The following is a 27388-nucleotide window of genomic DNA, read 5'->3' as shown; positions in this document are numbered from 1 at the left end:
TTTTCTCTGCTGTAGATATCGCAGTGTTCAGAAAGCTGCTGGGTATAGCTCTGCCCACACCACTGATTGGAAGCTTCCTTTGTACATTGTCACTAGAGTTGTCAATTAACTCATTTGTTTTCTATAGCAGAACATGACATAAAAATACCGTATATACTTGCGTATAAGCCTAGGCTTATACACGAGTCAATAAGTTTTCCCAGTTTTTTGTCGCAAAATTAGGGGGGTCGGCTTATACACGAGTATATATGGTACATATAAAGACTCCAGTGATAACAATGCTATTCCGTCAGCAAATTATAAATATTATATATATCTACTAGCTAAGATGGTACAAAGATATATATATTTCCTGTATCAATAAAAATCTATATTTTTTTAATGATATATGGTGGTATAAAAGCCTATTTTTTGGAGTTATATACTTTATTTTTCAGTAGCGTTAAAGTTTATTTTATTATTTTTTTATTTTAGCATTTTTGTAAAACAAAATAAAAATTAGATGAACCAATTTGGCTTTTTCTGATGTGCTATATTTAGAATCTAACGGAGCAGAGATAATATTTCCGCCAGGTTTCTGCCATTCGTATTACCAATTCCTCACCGTTCATAGCTCACGGGCACAAATCCCAGTGGTCATGCTTCTTTTCCTATTGCCGCCAATTTGAAGCTTCTGCCGTTTAAGATAACTACACAAATAGCCCCTTTTTTGGTTAGTAATGTGGACACATTATTTGTAGACTCTAAAAAAAATCATGTATAAATACAGGCAGTGTTTTTTTTTTTGCTAACAGCATGTCTTTTATTTGATAATATTTGATCCTATAGTTTTACGCTAAGCTATTATGTAAGGCAATGTTCATTTCAATTTTCATCAAAATTCCCAGTGTGAAAATTTTATTTTAACACACAATAAGTGGGATTTGCAAAACACTGCTTATAGAAAAAATAACCAAACTCCTTCTTTAAGTGGAGTCTGTTGGAACAAAATGACTTTACAAACCAATTACAGGCACTTGGTGCATTCTTGGTGTGACCAAACATTTAAGTGCATCTCCACCACCCCTTGTCTTCATTGATTGACAGCTCTGACTTTATAGAGCCAGGGAAGGGCAGAGAAAGATGAAAAACAAGAAGTTGGGAAGGTGTACTTAAATATTTGGCCATAACAAGGAAATACTAAGTGCCTGTACTTAGTTTGTACAGTCCTTCTCTTTAAAGAGAGTCTATCAGCACAAAATGACAGTAAAACCAAGCAAAGTCACTCGGTGCACTTTTGGCATAGCCAGACATTTGAGCGCATCTTCCCACTTACTGTACTTATTTTGCCTCTATTTCAAACACTCCCACTCCTCATTGGTTGAGGTGTTGAGATAGATGGAAAACAAGAAGCTGGGTAGGTGCACTTCAGTGTTTGGCAATGCCAAGTGTGTGCTGAGCACTTTTATTGGTTTAAACAGTCATTCTGTACTGACAGACTCTCTATAAAGGGAGTCTATCCATCTCAAAATGACTGCACAAACCAAGCACAGGTGCTTGGTACACCCTTGATTATGGCCAATAGATCAGTACACCTTCCCCCTACTTGTCTTCCATCTACTTCTGTCCTTTTCTGTCTCTTGTAAAGAAAAAACTGTCAATCAAGGAAGAGGAGGGCAGAGAGAGATAGGAAACTAATAAGTGGGACAATACACGGAACTGTTTGGCTATGCCAAGGGTTCAATGACGCGATTGACCGACGAGAAGGCCGCAGGATGTTTTCACTAATGGTCTGGTTATTGGGAGACTAGCAGTGAGCGTATGATATATTTACTCCTCCGATTCCAATTCATGGAATATATATATATATATCTCCTGATTTGGTCACTGCTAGCTCCATGATAACCCAATAACTACTTGCTGCCACCACCAATCGTTTAAACTTGCAAAGCTATCACAGAGATGACTCAGCCTAGCGAAGGAGAGCACTTCAATTGTAAACGTCCAGTGAACAGGATTGTGTCTCTCTGCAGGAAAATAGATCATAATTTACCTTGTCTTTCCATCAGCACCTGATAAAGTTACACCCCCATGACCTCATGTGGGCCGGGTTGCGGGATGTTCTCAGCCCTTCAGGACTTTGTGAAATTTACTACTTATGAGATTTCTTCACCTCTGTAGACTACAGACATTCGATATTGCCATCATATTTTGTATCAAATTTTACCTTTTCATTGATAGAAAACATAACATGGCTGGTGTCAGCGATCTTACCACTATTGATTTGGGGCTTATAGGCAGGTCTCACAGCTAGTAGAAAATAGAAAATATTCATGTGCTACCCCGATTAGTCCTGAACTTGAAAATGTATGTCTCATCAATATCGGATCTATACAAGCCCCAATATTCATATCTTCTCCTTGGCACTGAATTGGCTGGCAGCAGATATATGGTTTCCTCTGAGTTAACAATAGATATCTCTAAAGGTGTTAGATTTTTGCTTCCCTTCCTTTCGAATCTTAGACTCTATGGCTGAATGGACAGCCCATGGAATTTTAATATGATATGGCTCTCAGCTTAGAGAGAGCTGTTGGGAAGAGGGATATTGGAAAGTGGACATTTTCCAGGTACATAATGAAAATCTGCTGCCAGATTGCAGCACATTTATATAATGTGCAGATTCATCATACATTTCAAGCTTCTTACATTAAAAGTGGTCAGAACTGCAGAGAAAATATGAAACAGATTTGACAAGCTGTGATTTTCATAATCTAAATGCAGGTCTCCTTGTCCAGCAAGATTTTTAAGACCTCATTCACTTGCCTGCTACTATATTACCCTGCAGATTTTATCAGTGTAAATCTGCATGTAAAATCTGCAGCTTTCAGTCCATTGCTAACTTGTATACATATTTGTAGGCCAAAATCAGGAGTAAGTCCAAAAATTGGAAGGGATTTTGCAAGGGAAGCAGCAATCCTGCAAGTCAATTTCAACCCTTTAACAAGTCTTGCAATGTGATTTAGGATAGAAACCAAACCAGAATCTCAATATGCAGACACGGTGTTTTGGGGTATTGCCCCTCATCAGTGCAAAGTATGAGAACTGATTTGACTAAGTGAGAGGCGAAGACTGAGATCTAAGGGGTAAGGTTTCCCCCCTGCAAATTGAGATTCTGATTTGTCTTTGGCTTTCATCCTAAGTCAAATTTCAAGGCTCATCAAAGGGTCAATATTGACTTGTAGGATCGCTGCTTCCAATAGGTGGCACTATATTTCAAGCCCTCTTCTTCTCTGAAGAGATAATTTGCATATAGAATTTACCAGAGGAGCATGCAAAGCATTTAAGACTCCTCATATTGGCGTGTCAGGCCTGACATGTCACTCTCCACAAGGAGAAACCTTACCCTTAGACCTAAAGTAGTTAAAAACTCCCCAAAAAATTAATGTGCACAGCAAGTAGCTTTTACATTGTTGTTCGTTTTAACATTTTTTTTAGCATTTTTTCAGGTAGGTAGATTGCACCTGAAAATGACAATGTGTGCACATGCGCTTAGTGTTCTTCTCATGGATTTTAATGGTACTGCAAACTCTCTCACTTATTTCTGGCTACTGCACAATGTACAGAGCTGCTCCATTTCCAGTGCAATGTGGACCTTTAATAAGCTTATAGAAGCGCTGGAACATAAACCTGCCCACCATCCATCTGATATTAATGAATTATCCTTTAATTAGGTCATCAGTATTAAAATCTAGAAAAATAACCTTGAAATTAATATAACATACAAGCTATGAAGATCAGTATTGGAGCGTCATTCCTAATTGTATATTTGCTACACAGCAACCATACAATTTCCCGTCTGACAAATATGTGTTCACTTCCCTAAACAGTGATAAATATGCAAAAGTTTCATGTAATATTTTGTTTCTTTCAGAGATGAAAAAATTCCTGATCTATGCAAGAAGGTCAGAGATACGAGGAGTGGACATCGACAATCCATATTTCAACTTCATCACAGCTTTTACCGTCCCGGATATTGATGACGTCACGGTGGTTGACTTTGATGCCGTAGAAGAGAGAATATATTGGACTGATGTAAAAACCCAGACAATCAAGCGTGCTTTCATAAATGGAACGGGACTGGAGAGTGTAATTTTCGGAGGTATTTCAACAGATAGTTTAATTTTTTTTTCAAGGAGCTAAGTCTGCGCCATACATGGAAGAAGCTGGCTGTGCTGCACAGCTGACATCTGCCTATGAAACAGCTGGAACCTAAGCTTGTTCTAATCTTTGCTATTGAACCTTGCAATACTGCTGTTCTATACTGTTAGCCGCTTTTAAATAGCGCAATTGCCAATGTGAACCAGGTCCCATCACCCCTCCCCACACCACATGATTGCCGGGGGGTGCCCGTTGGTTATCATGGCAGCTGGGGGTATGCTGAAGACCCAATGGCTGCCATCTTAGTGCTCCTATGAAGATTAGCCTGTGGATGGTCTTCATAGGAGTATGTTATTTTGACTATACACTCCCACATTAAAGTACTGCAAGCAATCAAACTAGAAAAATAAGCAAAAAAATAGAAAAAAGATTTTAAAAATATAAAATAAAAAAGATGTGCAGACTCAAATTCCTCATCTTTCCATCTGTAAAAATAAAGAAAAAGGAAGAAATCAGTGTGTTTGATATTGCTGCATCCGTGAAAGTCCTAGCTACAAAATAGAAAATTAATTAACCGTTATGGTAAATGTCATACAAAAATATTCAGAATCAAAGTTTTTTGGTCAAAGCAACTCCAGGAAGAAATGCAATCAATTGATCAAAATATCAGGCGCACCCCAAACTTGTGTGAATACAAAAAATAAAGCACTCATGCAAGTCCATTTTAAAAACAAAAAAGTTAAATATCTCAAAATATGATGACACAATCCAACATTTGTAACATTTTTCTTCTTTTTACAAATCTCCAATTTTTTTCACCACTTAAATAAAAAAAATCTACATATTCAAGTTTGATATTAAAGTAATTATAATGATTTTAAAATCATGTTTCCTGGTAATTTGTTTGGCCACACAATGTACACCTTTAAAAAAAAATCCACAAGAAAAAAAATGAAATTGTGTTTTTTTTTCACCCTCATCGCACTTGTAAATGTATTCCATTATCCAGTATATTAAATGGTAAAATTAATGGTGTCATTCAAAATTACATTTCGTCCACAAGAAAGCAAGCCCTCATATGAATATATTGATGGAAAAAATAACTTTGAAAAAGAGGGGGTAAAACAAAGGTGCAAAAATTTACAAAATTGGCTGTGGCAGGGGTTAATGAGAAGTGAGGAAAAGGGGAGTATATCCAGCTCATGTGATCTTCCAACAGTTTGGAGCATTTTCTTGACACAGAAAATCCAATGAAGAGAAAGGAAGTCCAACTTCAGGAACATGCAAAAATATTTATTGTTGGATGAGTACAAAGAGCGGCGCAAAAAGTTAAAGTATCATAATAGAGACATGGTTAAACATCTACACATTTCAGGTGTGTAACAGACTCCTAATTAAGGGTGTCACACACTTGGAACATGTAGATGTTTTATTAATCTTTTTGCACTGTCTTTTGTATTTATCCACCAATAAATAATTTTAAGGCATTGGCATAGGAGGAACGTACAGAGAGTGGACATCGGCCGTTTCACGCACTTGCGCTTCAATGCGTCCCGTTGAAGCGCAAGTGCATGAAACGGCCGTTGTCCACTCTATCCACGTTCCTCCTGTGCCAATGCCTTTTAATTAATAAAGAATTTTCATGACAGAACGGTGAGTGCCATCACTTTTTTTTTCTCTTTTGTACAAAATCAGATTACATGTTTGCTTTTCTGGATTGAGCACCCGTTCTGACAGTATTTTGTCGGTCGGTCCATGTGTGTGATTTTCGTCTTGAATAGCAGTCATGGAACTGCTTTGGGGTTAAGGAGCAGTGCCAAATCTTTTGTCTCTTATGTACAATAAATAATTTTGCATGTTCGAGAAGCTGGACTTCTTTTCTCTTCATTGTAAATGAGAAGTATTGATGTGATTTTGATAAGAGACGTTCAACATCACTTAACATTCACAATATGATGATGTCTGTAAAACCCAACGGAATTCTAAGAAATATAAGAGTGAAATAGATAAATAAATATACATAAAATAGTACAAATGTAACATGTTATCTAATTTCATTTGTAAAACGATTTTTATGAAAACTTCGCCATAGCCTGTAATGTCCTTTGTATCTGCTAGCAGAGTTTTCACCATTCCGATTGTAATCCAATGTATGACATTGGATAACAATATTCATAATTATAAAATATACTCACTCAGAAACGGCCTCCGGTAATGTTTCTTGTGTCTTTACTATGGTTATTCCAAACTCGGCTATTAAAGACGACTCATGTCTCCATCCCCACGCGATCGTTAGACATCCGCTGTGCGAACATGAAAATTTTGACAGGACAATTTCTAAGCAATACCCCAAAGTGCTCAAATTGGCTGCCTTCATTTGCATGGCCGGAGTCTGTAGGACAAAGCGTTATTTTTCTCTACATGTATTCCAGTGAATTATTATTGACCGTAAGTGTAAGTTAATGATAATTATTGCTGGAGGATTTCAGCTTCCTCGGCAGTAAGACATTAATGATTATTGATGTCCCTCCAAAGAGCCAATAGGGGATAAGATTAGCGTCTTGTAGATTCTTTTGGTTACAATAAAGTGATAATTGAATTTTATGTAAGCTGCTCGGGAACATCATCACTGAGCTGGGGTTATAATTCCCTCTTTATGTTCATGTCTGTCTTACAGATCTCCACAGTATCAGAGGACTGGCGGTGGACTGGGTGTCTCGTAACTTGTACTGGATTAGTTCAGAGTTTGATGAAACTCAAATTAACGTGGCCAGATTGGACGGTTCATTGAAAACATCAGTCATACATGGAATTGATAAAGCTCAGAGTTTAGCAGTTCATCCAATCAAGGGGTAAAGTATTCATACCTTAACTCTTTAAGAGAGATATTGCTGAAAATTATGTTTTTCCAAACACAATGAATAAATCTAAATAGCATTAAAGGACTTGTCAATAACAGGGTACAGGGATGTCTGTCCTTATCTTTACTCTTGGTTTAGCATTTTAGCATAGTTTAAAAAATTATTTTGAGATACTCTGTCAGGAGATGTGTATATTATGTGATTCTGCAAAAGATTTAAGCAAAATTATTATCGACACACTGGTTCAGTGGCCACATTGGTAGCCAGTGGTCACTACTAGAATGCTGCAAGCCTCCTACAACCTGCGTAATTCCCAAAGCTTCTTCTAATTAATAGGTCCTGCAAAATCTTTTTGTTTGGGGTGCAACACACTCATGATGTCACAGAGTTTAATAATCAAAAGAGGCGCTGAAGAAGCCACTGGTAGTAGGAAGTTCACAATGCTCTGCTTCAGTGGCCATGGACTAATAATGTGGTAACAGGATGAGGGTCCTGCTAATTGTTTTTCTCCAATCTTCTCCTTACAGAGTATCACAAAATCAATTTTGTCTGGTCCAGTCTAGTCCCCAGTAAATATGAAGGTGATTGCAACCTGTTGAGGGTTTTGCTAGTGTGTTGTGATAATGTATTACATTTATTGAGGTCTTTGCCAAATACAAGATATGGTTAAGGGCAGACACATTGGTGTTCTCCCATTTAGAAACCCTAATGTTTAGAGTGAAAAACAGATATAAAAGCTTCTCTTTCTAAACATGTCCAATACATGGAGCCAGCACTGAACGATTTACAGGAATTAAAGGATATGCTCTTATTGTCTTTGGGCCAAATAAAACAAGACACCTTCATAAGTCTTGAGGAGTCCAAGCATCAATGGGTCAAAGCTGTCCTGGTTTCAAGAGAGGAACCTACTCAATGTTGGGTAGTTTGTTTTATTGTTATGTCTGATATGCATATGCCATTAAATAGGAACTCCACTTTTAAGCAGTGGTCCCAAAATTGTGAAATTCTTACTTTGGAAAGAAAAACAAAATCAAATATTGCGCACCCTTCCTGGTTTCAGCAGCAGCTCTACACTTGTGTCTAACTGTTTGGTGACAGCCAATGTTGACTTTATGAACCATTAAACACAGTGATTGGCTGCAGCAGTGATGGGTACTGTCGATGTGACATCAATGTTGCAGCCAAAACAAAGAGAAAATATTTAAAGATTTACTCTGTGTGATACCTCTATTTGTAGGTGGGGATAAACTGGAGACTTGGTTGCTCACCCTTGCAAGTATGTTTGTCACAACCCCATGGAAAAGTGATTTATGTGTAGGGACTGCCACTCCAGATGCTGAATTCAAACTCAATAGATGGAGGACATGTACAGTGAAGGGAAGGAGATGGGCGGTGGATCCTGAGCACTGCCGCTACCAAACGTAATTCCAGGCAATGAGAATTTAAAAAGTCTGATTATTCTTGCAACGTGTTTTGTAGCGGAATTTACTATTTCTTCAAGCATCAAGAAGAAAATGGATTAAATTCTACACTGAAATGCGTTGCAAGAATAAACATTTATTTTAATATCCTCATTGCCTAGAATTACTTTCAGCAGTGGCAGCACCATGGATCTACCACTCCTTCTCCCTCCCTTTGCCAAAACACTGACATGGAAGCAGCATCAGAGAGCAGGTGCTGGACTGGGGGAGTGTGGGTAAAATCGGATTTTGAGATTTTATAACCACTTTTTTTTTAAAGTGTAGAACCCTTTTTATTAACTTTGTGGGTGTTTTACTTGAGGGTCTCCCATATTTCTGGAGAACAGTCTTGTTATTTTGCCTATTTTGCAGTAGAATCCAAACAGTGATCACCACAAAGAGTGGTAGTAGATAGTTGTTTAGAAAAGTTGACCATGCATGGCGCTCTGTTTGTTTAACCCCTTGACAGTTATGGAAACTTCTGAGCAATCCTATCTATACAACGTAAATGTCTCTCCACTGGATATTTCTATAGATGCTAAAATAACATCTGTTTGTACCCACTACTGTGGTGCGTATAGATAACAGCTAAAGCACAACTGGAGTTATGTCAATCAATATACCCCAAAAATAGAATTTTCCATCATCCTGTTGAACTAAAAATACCCTCCTTGTCCCAAATCCAAAAAACGTCTACTGATATAAGTTTTCCTTCCAGACAGCTAGACTAAAGGTGCAAAAATTAATTATTAGAATAAAAAATTAGACTTCAAAGAGAAGGTGCATCACTAAAATGTTTTTCAAGACATTTTTTCGAGCATTTTAACAACTTTGATGATCTGTCATTGAGTCACCAATTAATGAGCTATATCCTTGTTCCGAATGAGAAATCTGGCACATTATATAATTAACTAGCGCTTGTTTGATGTTTTTTTCCCCTATAATGATGGATATTTGAAGAATGACTGTCTATTTTTCTTCTTCTATTCCTGACTTATTAGAACGTGTGTCAAACTCGTACTTGACTCTCGATGAGATCTCTATCCTAGTGTCGGTTTCTGAATAGATCATTACTTGTGATGGTTCTCACACGCTAAGATGCAGATGTTTTGTAGAATTTTTATGAAAGCGCCTTTTTATTTTTCAATGTTGAATATGTCTCTGTGCCAAAACCATTTCATGATTTCTGTTCCCACATTGAAATTTTCACTTTGTACTTGGCTCCTGTTCTTTGCATTGGCCCCTACTCTAATAACTACCTAGAAGCCACCCACTAATAACAGGGATCTTTGTGATTTCCTGAATAAAAATGAAAATATTTGGCCACTAAGATATTTTCCATTCTTCTAACAAATACTTCAACTTAATTTATATCATTACGGCTTTAACATCCTCATTGTTAATCCCATTTTGAGCTCTAATGGATTCTTTAACAATTCCACTACTAGTTTTTTCCCCATACATTGTACAAATGCACATTTTTAGTTTTTGCTTTCCTCTTATTCTACAATGATTGTTTGACATTTGTCAAAATGTAACCTTAATAATATTTTAGTTTCATAACTGAGGTTTAACAAATGTTTTAAAGAACATGGAAGTTTGCAATTGTACAGGAATATATCACAGATTCACTGATACTTCCCATGACTCAACAATCTAAAACAATTAGTTTAGAAGCAAATGGGTTTAATGCAACATTTTAAAGTGCATTTTTTTAATAAAATGAATCTTTTGTTTTAGTCTTTGTTTTTAATTTTAAAGAAAGTCAATTGTCGAGGGAAAAATCTAAAATAATGCTTTATTCATAAGACATTAAGGCTAAATACTGTTAAATTGTACCAAAATCTACAACTCAAATTCCAAAAATGTTGGGAAAATGTTAAGAAAACAAGAATGAAATGATTTGGAAATCTCATAGCCATATTTTATTCCTAACAGAAGATAATGTAGAACACAGATCAGAAGTTGAACGTTGGAATTTTTTCCATTTCATTTAAAAAAAATTAACTAAGTTAGAAATTAATGACAGCAACACATCTCAAAAAAAAATTTCAGGAAAATATTCCTCAATGTAAAATTTAAAAGACTTTGAATATCTACAGTGCTAAATATGATCACAAGATTCACAGAATCTGGAGAAATCCATGTGCACAAGGGGTAAGGCAGGTGGTCAGTATTGGATGTTTGTGGTCTTTGGACCCTCTGGCGGCACTGCATCATAATTTGGTCATGCAAATCACTAAATGGACTCAAGAATACTTACATAAATCATTGTCGGTGAACACAGTTCACCATGTGATCCACAAAGGCAAGTTAAAGCTCTATTATCCAAGAAACCATATAACAACACTGCTAAGAAACACTGACATCTTCTCTGGGCCGATTTAATTGAAAATGGACTGAGGTAAAAAAAAAAGTTAAACTGTTCTGTGGTCAGATGAATGTAGATGAGAATTTTTTATGGAAACCACAGATGTGATGTTTTGCGGACTCAAGAGGAGAAGGATTATCCAGCTTGTCAGCGAAAAATTCAGAAACATCTCGAATGGTATGGGGTTGCATTATTGTCTATGGCAGGGGCAGGTTACACATTTTTAAAGATGCCATCAATGCTGAACATTATATGGAGGTTTCAGAACAACATGTACTCCATCCATAAAACAATTTGAGAGAAGTATATTTCAGCATGGCAACAGTAAACCACATACTGCAGCAAATACAACAGCATGGCTTCAAAAAATAGTTTGGGTGATGAACCGGCCACCTGCAGCCCAGACCTTTCACCAATAGAAAACATTTGACTCATTGAGAATTGAAAAATCTGGCAAAGACAACCGAAGACTGTTGAGCAGAAAGAATCCGGCATCAGACAAGAATGGGACAGCACCCCAATCTTACAAAGAATTGTCTCAGGGGTTTCTCGCAATGTAAATTCAGTAGACTATCATGACACATGATAGTAATACTACTGACAGTCCACACGCTGCCACAACTATTAGGTGGCAAAATATAGACACATGTAGCATACACGTCTCCCAATAGAATATTGCAAAGCATTTTTTTCCCCAAGAGGAGAAGGAAAGCCGGACAAATCTAGTTCATACATGTTGAGTCCTGATGTCCTGGTCTTATTTATTGCTGAACTCCACAACATGACTCCTTATTGACTGACATGTGATCAAGACCAATCCAATCAATGGCATACTGGACAATGCATAGCAAGTCAGCATATGCGCAGTGTCATGTGCAGTGCTGATCAGTGGAGGCAGTTTTGGACTTCCATATTACCTGAATTACTTCTGACCGGTGTAGGTATAGCCACTTTATATGATTGGTGGACTGTTTTGATGATTGGTGAACTTACGTGCATGTAGGACATATATTTCATTTATATTTATATTTTGCTAACTTTGTTAAGACCGTTCTTGCCTCCTAGACACTTTGACATTTCTAAAATGTATATTTGTGTAAAGTCTTTGGAATAAAATTCTTGGACTTAAAGTGCGCTGCCAGACAAAATATCAGATCCAAATCGTGTAGATGAATTAACCTTTTAATTCCCAACGTGTTTCGAAGTCCATAATACTTCTTCCTGTATGTCATCCCCTGAGGAAGAAGTATTATGGACTTCTAAACGCGTTGGGAATTGAAAGGTTAATTCATCTACACGATTTGGATCTGATATTTTGCCTGGCAGCGCACTTTAAGTCCAAGAATTTTATTCCAAAGAGTTTTATGTGGCGGTCATTGTGTGGACCGTTGGACGTGCAGCAGGCTGACAAACTGATCTTACATGCTTGGCTCTCTCCTGGAAAGGGTGAGTATATTTCCTAATTATCCCTTATAAACCACTCGGATAAGACCCTATTGCGCTCTTGTTTTACCTATAGTTTGGACATATTTGTGTAAAGTAACATATATCATTCTTTCTTTTCTTATAAAGGAAGATATTCTGGATGGATGGAAACAGCATAAATATGGCAAACATGGATGGAAGTAACAGCAAGATCCTTTTCCAGAATCAAAGAGAACCTATTGGTAAAAACATTCTGCTAATTAATTATATTATTATTAATATTAATATTTGTACTGTTTTTGTCAATATATCTGGGTGATTCACTTGCTACTTTACCAGAAACTTTCATGTAAGTTATAAAATACAAGGTCGACCATTGTGAAATTTGGACTGTACATACTTTGGTTAATGGAAAGTGAGAGAGCAATGAACATCAGCGACTGCAACCATAAACATCCTCTTGACGAGTGATCTTGCCAACTTGTTTCCCACACTAGAAGTCTCCACCATGAGATAGACTTGCCGCACCTCTTTCTGTGTATTGATAGTTTATGTGTGGAGATTGCATTTACTCTCCTGTCGAACTCCTTTTTGATTTTTTCACAATGTGCAGTTACAGCTTCATTGTGAAAACTAACTGGAAAACAGAATCCTTAACCAGTTCCCCTAGAGTGATTTTTCATTTTCTTTTTTCGTCTCTCTCTTCCAAGAGCCATAGCTTTTTTTATTTTTCCATCATTATGGCCATATCATATATGTTTTTTTTGAGGATCAAGTTGCTGCAGGTGGATCTCGGATCCACCCGCGGCTGTTAGTCACTTGATGTCTGATTAAATCATACATCAAGTGTGGGGAAAGATGTGGGCTCAGCACGCATCAAAGGCAGAGACGTGGCTGATGATGTAAATATATGTCATCAGTCGTGAAGTGGTTAAAGTGAGTTTCTCAAGAAGCTTGGATGTTGAAATCCCAAAACAGTGTAATAAAGATCTTTGTTGTCGGATTAATCTGCAAGGGACTGTGGCCACCAAGACTGCTTGATTTAACACTGCCAAATTTTTTCCTTTGGGGGCAAATTGAAAGTTTGGGGTTACAGTATAAGCCACGAACATTACAGGGGCTCCAAAAGAAAATGCAGCAAGAAATTCAGGCTATGACCCCACACATCCTGTGAAATGCATTCACCAATATGGTATGACACGGTTAGGCCTGCTTGGATATGAACAGTTGCTTTAAAACATCAGATTATCAAGAACCAAGGTATGTAAGGTCCAAATTTCAGTATGATCGATCTTGTCTTTTAGAAGTTACATCAAATTTCTGGGTAAAGTAGCAAGTAAATCACCTTGCATTACAGTATATACAGTAGATTATTATATATGTTATACAGTAGAAAAAGAAACACAGGAACAAGGGAACCAGACTCCCTTTATTTGGTAATTTTATTAATACAGAACAATCACAATGTTTTGGCCATGCATGACCTTTATCAAGCCATAAAAAAGAGACAGATGCATTTTATTGCTTGATAAAGGTCCTGCGCAGCTGAAACGTTGTGATTTTTTGTAAAAATAAAGTTACCAAAAGGAAGGCATCTGGTGCCCTGGTTTTTGGATTTCTCTGTATTGCTACAACCTTATGGAGTGTTGCACCAAGTTTGCATGGACAAAAGAGTGGTGGACGGCACTCATCTATTGCAAGTATACATAGACCTACAGTAAGTGCTGCTCCTTCAGCTCGAGTTTCAATTAATGTGTATTTATTTTGCTATGTCCTTATTATATATTTTGTGCAATCACTGAATCAAACATGGTTTGCATTTTCACAGTTATATCGACACGGGGTAAAAAGGTGTCATATGGATCCAACCAACTGACTGTGTTATGTGGACTTAGATCAAGATCCAAGAATAAAACCACTTTGATTGCCATAATACCCACCGAGTAGAGCAGAAAATGTTGCAATCAGTAAACCTTTCTTTAATTCGACTTCATCTACTTTCCTCCGGCCAATATATCTGCCTAGATTCTGTATTTATTCTAGATCCAAGCCATTATCTTAAGCTGGTTATTGCTACTGATAAGACTGAGATGTGAGAATTAAGGCCCTGTCACACTAAGAGAGATCGCTAGCGAGATCGCTGCTGAGTCACAAGAACTGTGACGTTATAGCGATCTTACCAGCGAGATCGCTGTGTGTGACAGTGACCAGCGACCAGCCCCCCTTCCAGGTATCGCTGATTGTGCCCGAAATGTCTGGACATTTCTTTGGTCGCTCATGTCCCGCTGAGTAGCTGGTATCGTCACGTTTGACACTTAGCCTAACGACCTCGTTAGCGACTCAGAAGCAAGACAAGGTGGGGATTAGCGTTGCCGACATCGTTACAAAGGTCGCTATGACACGCTAGATCGTTGCTCCGTTGTTGGGTAGATTGGACTGTCTGACATTTCAATAGCGACCACATAGCGATGCGGCAACGATCCCTGTCGTGTCGTATCGCTGTCGGGATCGTTATAGCGTCGCTAGGTGTGACGGGACCTTTACTCTGTAACTTCACAAGACTGGAGGGCTCCAGCGCAGCGTGTGACTACATCTCTGATCCAGTCAGTGCTTAGCCGAACCCTGCATATTATATATGCACGGCTGTATCTGCAACTTCGGAGTCACAGCTCATAATTATTCTTTTGCTTCATGGCATCTCAAAGATGTTGAAAAAACCCAACTCAAACTCCCATCAGCTTGATTTTCCTCTTCTTTTGATACTTAACAAGATCGCGGCTGTTGGTTCGGCATTTGCCACCTCCACCACTGAGTTCCTGGGCCGCTAAAAATACACTGCGTATAGAGCCAGAAAACCACAGCTCCATACAATATGTAGCTCAGCTCCCAGTCACTTCAGCTGGAGATGAGATGCAGGACCGCGAGAATGACCATTACACCGTGCATGGAGCAGCGCTGTTCCGGTTGTATACATGGTTTACTTCTGGCTGCCAGGAGTTTAATAGCAGCTGATGAGTGGGGATGTCGAGTGTTAAGGCCCCGTTACACATAGCGAGATCATTAGCAAGATCGCTGAAATGTCACAGATTTTGTGATGCAACAGCGATCTCGCTACGTGTGACACATAGCAGTGATCGGCCCCCCGCAGCGATATCGCTGATCGTGCTTGAATGTCCCAGGCCATTTGTTGATCATTGGTGTCCTGCTGGCCAGCATGCATCGCTGTGTTTGACACCATAACAACGACGAGCGACCTCATTGGCAACACAGAACTCACATCTATCGATGTCTGAGTTGTCAGAATAGCTGCTGTGTGACAAGGTCCCAACGACCGCCGAGGTCGTTATATGGATCGCCGGATCATTGCTGCGTCGTTGAGTAGATCTGCCTGTTTGACAGCTTAATAGCGACCATGTAGCGATGCACCAGTGATCCTTACAGGTCGTATCGCTGTCGGGATCGCTGGAGCGTCGCTATGTGTAACGGTACCCTTAGACCCCCACAGATCTGATATTGATGATCTGTTCTTCAGATAAGTCGTCGATATCTTAGCCCTTAACAACTTTTATGTGGCAGAAGTTCCAACAATACATTTACTTAAAGGGAGGCCATCATCTTATTTTTTTTAAATAGGTTTTTGTATTAAATGTATTTATTTCTTCTGGCAATGTTTTTTTTCTTTTTTACATATCAGAATCTGCATTAGAAAATGAAAAAACAAAACTTGCAATTTTCACTTCGGCCACTGAGGCTTTTTTAAACTCTCACTTCCTGTTGTGTCAGGAACCCCACATGTACGTTAGCAGCAATAAGCAGAATCTGAACTTATTTTTTACACTAACACATCTGATGAGGGCATACAAAAGTCATCGTGACAAGGGCAGGAGGTGAGCTGTGACATCGCCTATTGCAAATGGTAGATCCTTTGTTATCTACAGTTATCATTCATTGTACAGGAGGAGGTGAGCTGTGACATCACCTATTGAGAATGGTGGATCCTATTTTATCAGCTGTATATAATAAGGGTGTTATCAATCATTATGCAGGAGGAGGAGGAGGTGAGCTGTGACATCACCTATTATGATTGGTGGATCCTGTGTTATTTACTGTTTATACTATAGAAGCATCTGTTTTTGTAATCCTACCTTTGTTGATAATGAGCCTGCTGTAAAATTTTCAGGAAAGAACAAGAAGTATGAGCCTAAAGTAGTCCAGTGGCAAATGTTAAAATTGAACATTTCTATTTAATTAACCCCTTAATGACAGGGTTATTTCCATTTTTGAATTTCTGTTTTTTGCTCCCCTTCTTCCCACAGCCATAATTTTTTATTTTTCTTTCAATATGGCCATGTGAGAGCTTGATTTTTTGAGGGACAAGTTGTACTTTTGAACGACACTATTGGTTTTAACATACTGCGTACTGGAAAATGGGAAAAAAAATTCCAAGTGCGGTGAAATAGCAAAAAAAGTGCAATTCCACAGTTGACCTGCCATTATGATTTTCCAGATCATTGCGAGTTCATAGACACCAAACATGCCTAGGCTCTTATTTATTTAAGTGGTGAAAAAAATTCCAAAATTTGTTTAAAAAAATGGTGCCATTTTCCGTGACCCATAGCGTCTCCATTTTTCGTGATCTCGAAAGCTGGGAGCTTATTTTTCGCCTGTTGAGCTGATGTTTTAATTGATAGCATTTTGGTTTAGAATAGATACAATCTTTTGATCACCCGTTATTGCATTTTATTGCAATGTAGCAGTGACAAAAAACTTTGTTCTGGCATTTTTAATTTTTTTCTCATTATTACGTTTACCAATCGGGTTATTTATTTTTTTCTTTTGATAGATCGGGCGACACTGAGCATAGCGATATCAAATATGTGTATTTTTTTTCTCATTCTTTTATTTTGAATGGGGCAAAAGGGGGGTGATTTGAACTTTTATATTTTTTACTTTTTTGAATATTTAATTTCTTTTTTATTTTTTGCATGTTTCAATAGTCTTCATGTGAGACTAGAATCTGCAGTACTTTGTTGATCAGATCACTTTTGTGTAGTAGAAACGCTCACTTGCTATGAGTGCCAACCATAGGGTGGCGCTTATAGCTATCTGGCAATGTCAACCATAGAGGTCTGCTGCAGACCTCTGATTGTCATGCCAACCCATCGGTGACCCGCGATCAGTCACTGATGGGCGGGAATAGCGTTGATTTATTGTAAGTGCAAGTTAAATGCTGCTGTCAGAGATTGACAGCAGCATTTAACTAGCTAACAGCCACGGGTGGATCGCAATTCCACCCACAGCTGTTGTGGGCAAATGTCAGCTGTATAGATCAGCTGTCATATGCCCGGAAAGGTGTGGGTTCAGCGCCAGAGCCTAACTTGCAGAATCAGACATCTCTGCACTATTATGCCCAACGTCGGAAAGGAGTTAAAGATTGTTATGTGAAAAATTTAAATAAAAAACATTGCTAACATTTAAATGAAATATATATGTAACACAAAAACCTTATTTAAATCTTTATGGTAGTTTATTTTCTGATGACACCTTTGCATTAAAGTGATGTCTTCTGGCAAAACCTTTTACATACAAATAAAGGACATTAATGTTTTTCTCCTTAACGCTGTTATCTCAATATCTGTTAATATTACCAGCAGATGAAAGTAGTACCAGAAGACATTACATGATTGTGGGAACATACACATGACAGCCCACATATACTTTCCAACTTTTCACGAGATGTAAGGGCGTTGGAGAAAACATCCGTAAACATAGTTTATCATGCAAAACAGAAACAAACAAGCAATAAAACAAACAATAAAGCCCAGATTTACAATAATTAACTGTAAACCGTATAACTCGTTTCTAACATAAAGCAGATATTATGTCCGCAATGGTCTTACGGTGTTGTAATCTCTATGACCCACATGCTCATTTTCCTCTTCATTTTTGCAGCGAGATGGTTAAGGCTCTATAAATGGTGATTTATGATCGCTCTCTTCCATCTTCCCCAGCAAGAAGCAGACTTTATGATTTGTATTTAGCTGTCCCCTAATAAATAATGATATATCCGCGTCACATGTTTTATGATATTTTGATGTAAGAACAAAACGAGCTTACAGTATATCATAAATGTGGGACAAATCAGCCGAGCGTTAGTGCCAGGGAGGCGCTGGGTATTGTAGATCATCAATGGATCTGTCATATATTATGCGATGTACAATAGCCGGTGGGCTCTCCAGTCCTGGCCGCTAACATGAAAATAAACCCATCCATTTTAATCCTTACATTATGTTTCAATGTGATCGAGATTGAACAAGGTGAAGTTATCTTTTTTTGTAGTGTTGTCAAGTATTTTAGCAATTTCTTCATTTTTTTGGAGAAGAAAATGATGAAAAATACATAAAATTACTGCAATTTCCTTTCATTTTCCTCTTTTATGACGCAGTCAGGATAGCTGGTGCATCGCTAAGTGGTCGCTAGTGAGCTGCCACACAGGCATATCTCACCAGCGACATAGCAGCAGTCGGGGGTCATTACTTACCTGTCAGACGAGGCCATCCTGACCTCCTCCCGCCCACGTCCACGCGTCGTTCGTCTGCGCCACAGGAAGCCCAGCAGGAAGCTGACGACGAGAAACGGCCCAGGAGGTTCTCACGCAATCAGCGGGGGAGCCGGTCAGAGGTAAGTATCACACATAGCAATATCACTAGCAATATCGCTGCTACGTCACAAAAAACAGTGACATTATAGCGATATTGCTAGCAATATCGCTTAGTGTAACAGGCCCTTAATACTGACCTACAAGGCCTTCTATAACCTGTCTCGCCCATATGTCTCTGAACTAATCTCCCGATACCTTCCTTCACGTAATCTCCGATCCTCCCAAGACCTTCTTCTCTCCTCCACACTTATTCGTTCCTCACCCAACCGCCTCCAAGACTTCTCCCGAATATCCCCCATCCTCTGGAATTCTTTGCCCCAACACGTCCGACTATCAACCACATTTGGATCCTTCAGACGGAACCTGAAAACCCACCTCTTCAAGAAAGCCTACAGCCTGCAATGACCCCGCTACCTCCTTCTCTCTCACCACTACCGGTGATATCACCTCAACCAACACCGGAACTGCTGCAACCTACCAACCTACTGTCTCCTTCCCCACCATCCTGTAGAATGTAAGCCCGAAAGGGCAGGGTCCTCTCTCCCCTCTGTATCAGTCTGTCATGGTTAGTTTGTTTACTGTAAGTGATATCTGTAATTTGTATGTAACCCCTTCTCATGTACAGCACCATGGAATCAATGGTGCTATATAAATAAATAATAATATTCACTGTGCCCAGACTATTGAAAAGTTATTTGACCTATACAGTGAATAACAGAAATATGCAAGAATACCAGAATTGCTGTTTATGGACTGTGCAAGAAAAAGTGTAATACAAAGCAGTAAAAAAAAGTCTAATGTACTCCAAAATGGTATCAATAGGAACTACAACTCAAACCGCTACAGGCAAGTCCTCACATGGAAGTTTTGACCAAAAAATATAAGTTATGGATCTCTGTATAGTGCAGTGTATAGTGTATTTTTTTTAGCTTTTTAATTTTTTTAAAAGGAGCAAAATATTAAAAAAAAACAAAAATTTGGTATTCTACTGAAAAGTTGAATAAAGTTAAAAGGAACCTGACAGCTCATAAGTGCTGCGCAAACCACAATCCACAGGCGGCATATATCAGACTGCCTCCAATTTTAGTTTAAAATTCTGTGGCGTTTCTTGGAGAACATACAATTTAAACATAACCAGGGATCAAATCTTGAGTGAATAGTCAAAGAGGCTGATCCCTCGTGGGTTCTCACTACCCCACTCTCCTTGAGTGACAGCTCTCTATACGCACAAATAGAGAACTGTACTCAAGGGGAGCATAGAGGAAAAAGCTATCATGAACATACTTTCTGCACTAGTGGCCTAAACAGCATGGACCCTCCCTGCATTTGGACAGCATGTATCAGCTGTTAGGTTCCCTTTAAAGGGAACCTTTCACAAGGTTTTTCCCATATAAATTAAGGTCATCACCATTAGGGATACTGGAAAGCTGGAAAAAAATCCCCAATACAGTCTGCAGATGCAAAAAAATAGCTTTTAATATACTTACAGATGGTGCGATCTGATCCAATGGGTGTCTCAGGTCTTCATCCGGCGCCTCCTCTCCTCTTGAGATCGCCATCCTCCTTCCCGGCTTTGTGTGGATTACACGTCCTTCATCATCCACATAGTGTCCACCATCGCGTTTCTACGTAGGCATAGTACTTCTCTCTGTACTGCTGAGGGCAAAGCACAGTACTGTAGTACTCATGCGCTGGCTTTACTTATGGGTCATTTGGTGCTCTTTGGCCTTTCCTAGTGCATGTGCACTACAGTAGTTTACTCTGCCCTCGGCAGGATAGAGAGAAGTGCGCATGCGCAGCAGCGCACTGGAGGATGATGTGTGGAGGCCAAAGTGTGGATAACGTAGGACGTGACATCCATACCAAGCATAGAAGGATGACAGCGATCATAAGAAGAGGAGGCGCTGGATCAAGACAAGAGATTCCCATTGGATCAGACCACACCATCTGTGTGTATAATAGAAGCTATTGTGTGGGATCTGTAGACTCAATGGAGACTTTTTTTTGCAGCCTTCCAGTATACTGTAAAAAAGTCCCTATTGGTGGTGGCCGTACTTAATATGGGGAACACCTAGTGAAAGGTTTCCTTAAACATTTAAATTTTACTGCACAATAAAGACAAAAATAAAACTAAGCCCCCCCAAAAAATTTTCTACATTTTTCTGTATAAAAGAGTAAATTAAATGGAACCCTTAATATACACAACTTGTCCCATTAAAAGTAAGTTATCGCATTGTTAAAGGACAGCAAAGAAAAAAATCACTGCATCACAAAGAGGTAAAGATCGTCCATTTGTTAGGACTGGATTAAAAAATTGCTACTTTCACCAAACTTTTTGAACAGTCATGAATATTGAACCCCAAGAAGCCAAGAAGTTTTTTTTATCAGTGATGTAATTCCTTGCATTACTTGGAGAATATCCTAGTCTTTTTTGCATACGGCACCATTTTATTGTATCTGAAATTAATCAAATCCCTACAAGAGACGTTAATGAACAGTCAAAATTACGGTGGTAACAAAATTGACCTGGAAACTGATTTTGGCTAATGAGCTGTGTGTGCTGGAATGTCCTGAGATTTGTGCACTTAGAAGCAATGAGGACTTTGCCAAGTGTGTATATCTGGGCAAACGTCTGTGTGTGTATGGGGGGGAGACGGGACCGAGACTGTACGCACATGTTTTAATATCAGCCTTGGAGCAAAACCTAGACAGTGATGAAAAACTCTAATAAGCTCCATCTCATAATGAATGTGCATTATTTGCCAATTAAATATGCCCAGGCTGTTTGTAATATATCTTGGGATGCTTTAATTACAGGAGTTATGCATGCTTTAATGCTGCTTAGTGTAAAACCAAGAGTTAAATAATTCAAAAACTATCTCTGTCTAACGAGGAAAGATGGAAATGGAGATCGTCTAGCGGTAAACATGGACTTGATGCATCGGGGCATTTTATCGTGAATCAATATGACGGACAATTAATTAGAACTCTTTAGATAGTTGCTGATTTTAATAGGAGGAATAAATATTTTTTCATTAAGTGTTCTCAGAATCGGCGGCGTCTCCAGGATACAGGAGCATACGCCGCCTTTTTTATCTATCGAGCACTATGTATCCACACACATGTTCCGGCATCGTTTTGTCCCAGTTTTCTTGTAGATCATGAGTCGCTGTAGGCCTATTTTTTATGTCATTATTTTTAATGGGTATTTTTAAGATATTACTAGAGCTAATATGCAAATTCCAGGAAATAGGACGTAAATATGTTCGGTTTAATTGCAAATTGCATCGTTATCCTGGACTAATGTTATGGTAATTATTTCTTACATAAATATTCATATACACAATGGTCACCTTGGTGTAGTCACCTCCAGAATATGGTGGTATTATATGCAGAGATTATCTATCTATCATGTGTCTATCCATGCCATATCTATCTATTTCTACCTATCTATCCCACATCTATTATCTATCTACCTATGTATCTATTTATCTATCTACCTATCATTGTCTATCTATCTATCTAAAGATAAAAAATGGGAAGCACCACTCCAAGACTTACTTAAAGAGTAAGGTGGACTTTATTGGGTCCATATGGCGTGGCGACGGTTTAGCTCTCAAGAGCCTTTATAAAGACTTTTTGGGTGACACATATCTTGACGTTGCGTTAATCCTTGTGAATTCTGGAAGTGCTGAAGAGCGAAGAAGACAGAAAACAGAAGAAAAGACCGGAGCCTGTGGAAGAACACCAGCCAGTGTATGACTGTGCATCAAGACAAGGCAAAGGCGAGGTGAGAATAATGTTTTTTTTTTATTTCTAAAAATTTACCTGGCCCTTAATAGAATCAATCAAAATAGTCTGTCATTTTGCTCAATTTGAACAAATCAAATCAGAAAAAAAGTGAGTTCCATCCGTAACTTTCTTTCTCCGGTATGGTGATTCCAGTGAGCACACTTTTTACACGTCTGATATCAGCATTGATTGTGTATAAACCTGTACGATAGGGCTGACGACCAGAAATCCCAGAGATGCCGTTACTGAGCTGCTTTCCCTCATCATTCAGTCGATGAGCTCCATGCATCTTGTTTTATCTACAATTGCAATGTAACCTGTAATAGTTCTGTAATATGATTGATGTTACTTTTCATGAGTTTTCAATCTCTGTAATGTTTTCCCAGGGTTGTCGATAGACTACGCCAACAACAAGTTATATTGGATCAGCTCCAGTAACAGGACCATAAATAGATGTAACCTGGATGGCGGTAACTTAGAAGTCATAGAGTCAATGAGGAAGGAACTGACCAAAGCCACAGCATTAACTATTGTGGGTAAGTGGCAGAGAACAAGTGTTTCTATTGATTGATTGCTGATTAAATTTGGACTGTGTGATTAAGAATAATGGGAAGAAACATCCCTTATATCCATCCCGTTATAGAGAAAAGACTCGCCATGCAAAGATCTAATGGAGCTCCAAATAGACAATTGGGATCTGTACTAATCTATTTATCTATTATCTACCTATTATCTATCTATTATCTATCTATTCATTATCTATCTAATTAATATCTATCTATATATCTCTATCTATCTATTATCTATTCACTTTGTTTGTATATATCTGTGCATATATTTTTTTACTTTCCTCTTTTATTATGCTCTTTGACATGGAGAGACTCCAGAGTTTAGAGCAGGGCACATACACAACCAGCACTTAATTCAAATTCATCTTTGCCATGGTTTTGTCGCTGGGAGAATGATTTCCAACGGTCGGACCCCTACTATTCTAGCATTTGTCACCTATCCAGTGGGCAGTTAATAAATTCTTTAAGCTATTTCTGAAGGCAAATAAGTAGAGAGTGGATTGATTCTTGAAGGTTTGAGTTAAATTTATTGAAATTCACTATTCCAAAATGCCCAGCTGCCATTTTGGTGTACCATTTAAGGTTGAAAAATGGAAAACAATAACTAATACTGACCTCGCCACTCACTTCTCTGGCTGCTCATCTTCTCACTTCCCACCGTTCAGTTATTTTCTTTTCTCCGTCACTTGCAACATGTCCAGCCTCATCACTAAAAACCAGGACTTCCATTTTTAATCAGGCCTTTGGGGTCAATGCACAATGTAATGTTGCGGTGCTGTGACAGTGCACAGCTACCGGGCCAGAAGTAAAGAGGACAGAGGCACAACATACATCAGCAGAAGAAAGGCCACTGGAAAGCTGGCAACAAGCAACGGGACAGCAAGAGAGCTCACCGATGAGTATTAGCTTTTTAAATCTTAATTTTTGTTAGGCTCACCAGGTGAGGCAGATTCTCTAAGCCTCAGGTCCTGGTGGGCACACGGGTCCTGGGCATTGATGTAGCAAGCAAGAAGGCATGTGGGCAGTGAGGACTTGGCACACACAAGAATCTCAGGAGCAACATGACTGAAGTGGAGCCCTGCAGGGATGGAAGCAAGTACAAGCATGGTGTGCACAGATGTAGAGCATACCATTCAAAAGAGTCTAGAGTCTCAATCCCAAGACATAGCTGCATCTAAATGGGCCTTAAATAGATCTAGGGACATGTGTTCATTTATCCACTCTGGCAACTTGCAAAACCCGACACGGAGCACAACGAAGTGCGGTGGACTCAGGGGAAGGAAGTGGAGGAAGGTGTGTAACACGTTCATAATGTATGACATAAATCATTTGGGAAAAATCTGCTAAGTCGTCACATTTTTGCCAAATGATTTGCTCTTCTCTAGAAGTAAGGAGACACCTACAGATTTAGCTGCTACTTACTTGATAAGTGTGAAACACCCCAGGAAGCTCAATACTTTTATTTGTAGTGCTGCCCTTCTTATTCACTTTGGCAGAATGGCGCAAAGAAGCCATCAAGTTGGTGATTGTTACATCAATTGCAAAAATGTTCAGAATTAACGATAAAATTATTGCTTATTATTGTTCCCATATCAATTTTTGGTATTTTTTTCTCTTTTCTTAAACTGTAATTAGAATTACCATAATATATTCATATTTTAGATATAGAACATACAATCCTTGACAGTAGAATGCACACTCTACCGCCTGATGCCCAAAATTTAGTCTTCAAGCTCAGCTCTCAAGGGCTACCAATAATTTCTCTAATTAGTAATAATTAACCAGTAATCCTGGCTCTAATTATTTCCAAGACAGCTTGACTGTTGAGCCCTTAGGGCTCAGTTTGGATCCTCCTCATCTTTGTTATCTCTATGTGGTCTGTTGATCTATGAAACCAACAGCTTGCAAAAAATAAATGTTTACTGGTTTCATTAGATTACAATTACGAATCGTATTTCCTTGAGGCCGTAGGAGACAGAGCGAGGTTGACTTTTCAATGACAAGTTCTTAATTTCCGATTATAATTGCCAGCAATATTTCGCAAAAAAAGTATATATTTATTTAAATTTCCAAATAACTTTATTGTTTAATAGGTTATTTAGATTATTCTTTTCATTGTCAACAACGGGGTGTAGAATTGCCCAGAAGAAATAGCTCCTCCACAGGGTAGCTTCATTTATAATGCTTCATTATTCTGCTTATTTACAGTTTTTAAAAAAACAAAAATAAAAATTGCTGTAACAGTACCAAAAAGTTAGGAAAATAAATTTTAGTGAAAACTAGAGACCCATAAAATAATAAGGGAGTATTCGCTTTGCCATGAGGAAAATGGGCACCATCTTCAGCGTAGAAAATATTTTTTTTTACTGTGAGCCCTACACATCTTTTGTAAATGAGGCTTTTTAAATATTTTTCAAAACCAGACTATTAGATTTCTATTGTTTTTGCTCATTCTGGATCAACACAATATAAATATTTCAAAATAAATTTAAAGAGGTGTTACATAAAAAAAATGTAAAGCATACGCATAGCTGTGTGGACGTCCAGATACTTTGGGGCAATTTTATTAAGGTTGTATAACTTGTAGACAGTGTAAACTTAGACCGAACAGTCTTCAGTTGTGTAAAATGTATGAAAGTCGTTCATGCTGTTTGATATACAGTTGTGGCCAAAAGTATTGACACCCCTGCAATTCTGTCAGATAATACTCAGTTTCTTCCTGAAAATGATTGCAAACACAAATTCTTTGGTATTATTATCTTCATTTGTCTTAAATGAAAAAGCACAAAAAGAATTGTCCTAAAGCCAAATTGGATATAATTCCACACCAAACATAAAAAAGAGGGTGGACAAAAGTATTGGCACTGTTCGAAAAATCATGTGATGCTTCTCTAATTTGTGTAATTAACAGCACCTGTTACTTACCTGTGGCACCTAACAGGTGTTGGCAATAACTAAATCACACTTGCAGCCAGGTGACATGGATTAAAGTTGACTCAACCTCTGTCCTGTGTCCTTGTGTGTACCACATTGAGCATGGAGAAAAGAAAGAAGACCAAAGAACTGTCTGAGGACTTGAGAAACCAAATTGTGAGGAAGCATGAGCAATCTCAAGGCTACAAGTCCTTCTCCAAAGACCTGAATGTTCCTGTGTCTACCGTGCGCAGTGTCATCAAGAAGTGTAAAGCCCATGGCACTGTGGCTAACCTCCCCAGATGTGGACAGAAAAGAAAAATTGATAAGAGATTTCAACGCAAGATTGTGCGGATGTTGGATAAAGAACCTCGACCAACATCTAAACAAGTTCAAGCTGCCCTGCAGTCCGAGGGTACAACAGTGTCAACCCGTACTATCCGTCGTCGTCTGAATGAAAAGGGACTGTATGGTAGGAGACCCAGGAAGACCCCACTTCTTACCCCGAGACATAAAAAAGCCAGGCTGGAGTTTGCCAAAACTTACCTGAAAAAGACTAAAACGTTTTGGAAGAATGTTCTCTGGTCAGATGAGACAAAAGTAGAGCTTTTTGGGCAAAGGCATCAACATAGAGTTTACAGGAGAAAAAAGGAGGCATTCAAAGAAAAGAACTCCGTCCCTACAGTCAAACATGGTGGAGCTTCCCTGATATTTTGGGGTTGCTTTGCTGCCTCTGGCACTGGACTGCTTGACCATGTGCATGGCATTATGAAGTCTGAAGACTACCAACAAATTTTTCAGCATAATGTATGGCCCAGTGTGAGAAAGCTGGGTCTCCCTCAGAGGTCATGGGTCTTCCAGCAGGACAATGACCCAAAACAGACTTCAAAAAGCACTAGAAAATGGTTTGAGAGAAAGCACTGGAGACTACTAAGGTGGCCAGCAATGAGTCCAGACCTGAATCCCATAGAACACCTGTGGAGAGATCTAAAAATGGCAGTTTGGAGAAGGCACCCTTCAAATATCAGGAACCTGGAGCAGTTTGCCAAAGAAGAATGGTCTAAAATTCCAGCAGAGCATTGTAAGAAACTCATTGATGGTTACCGGAAGCGGTTGGTGGCAGTTATTTTGGCTAAAGGTTGTGCAACCAAGTATTAGGCTGAGGGTGCCAATACTTTTGTCTGGCCCATTTTTGGAGT

The 27388-nt window shown here is 38.7% G+C and overlaps 1 protein-coding gene across 1 annotated transcript in view; it reads left to right on the top strand.

The window, feature by feature from the left end:
- LRP1B (LDL receptor related protein 1B) overlaps positions 1-27388 on the top strand; it is a 1871059-nt gene that overhangs the window by 1328641 nt on the left and 515030 nt on the right. The window contains exons 29-32 of the mRNA XM_073545568.1: positions 3911-4138; positions 6815-6989; positions 12402-12496; positions 23094-23243. Of these exons, the coding sequence (XP_073401669.1) occupies positions 3911-4138; positions 6815-6989; positions 12402-12496; positions 23094-23243 (648 nt within the window). The remainder of the gene's footprint in view (positions 1-3910; positions 4139-6814; positions 6990-12401; positions 12497-23093; positions 23244-27388) is intronic.

This window comes from Dendrobates tinctorius, unplaced genomic scaffold (assembly GCF_039654945.1).
Source record: "Dendrobates tinctorius isolate UK_male_01 unplaced genomic scaffold, ASM3965494v1 ptg000143l, whole genome shotgun sequence".
Classification (NCBI taxonomy): domain Eukaryota; kingdom Metazoa; phylum Chordata; class Amphibia; order Anura; family Dendrobatidae; genus Dendrobates; species Dendrobates tinctorius.
The sequence above is the reverse complement of the archived record's forward strand: the minus strand, read 5'-3'. Positions and strand labels throughout refer to the sequence as shown.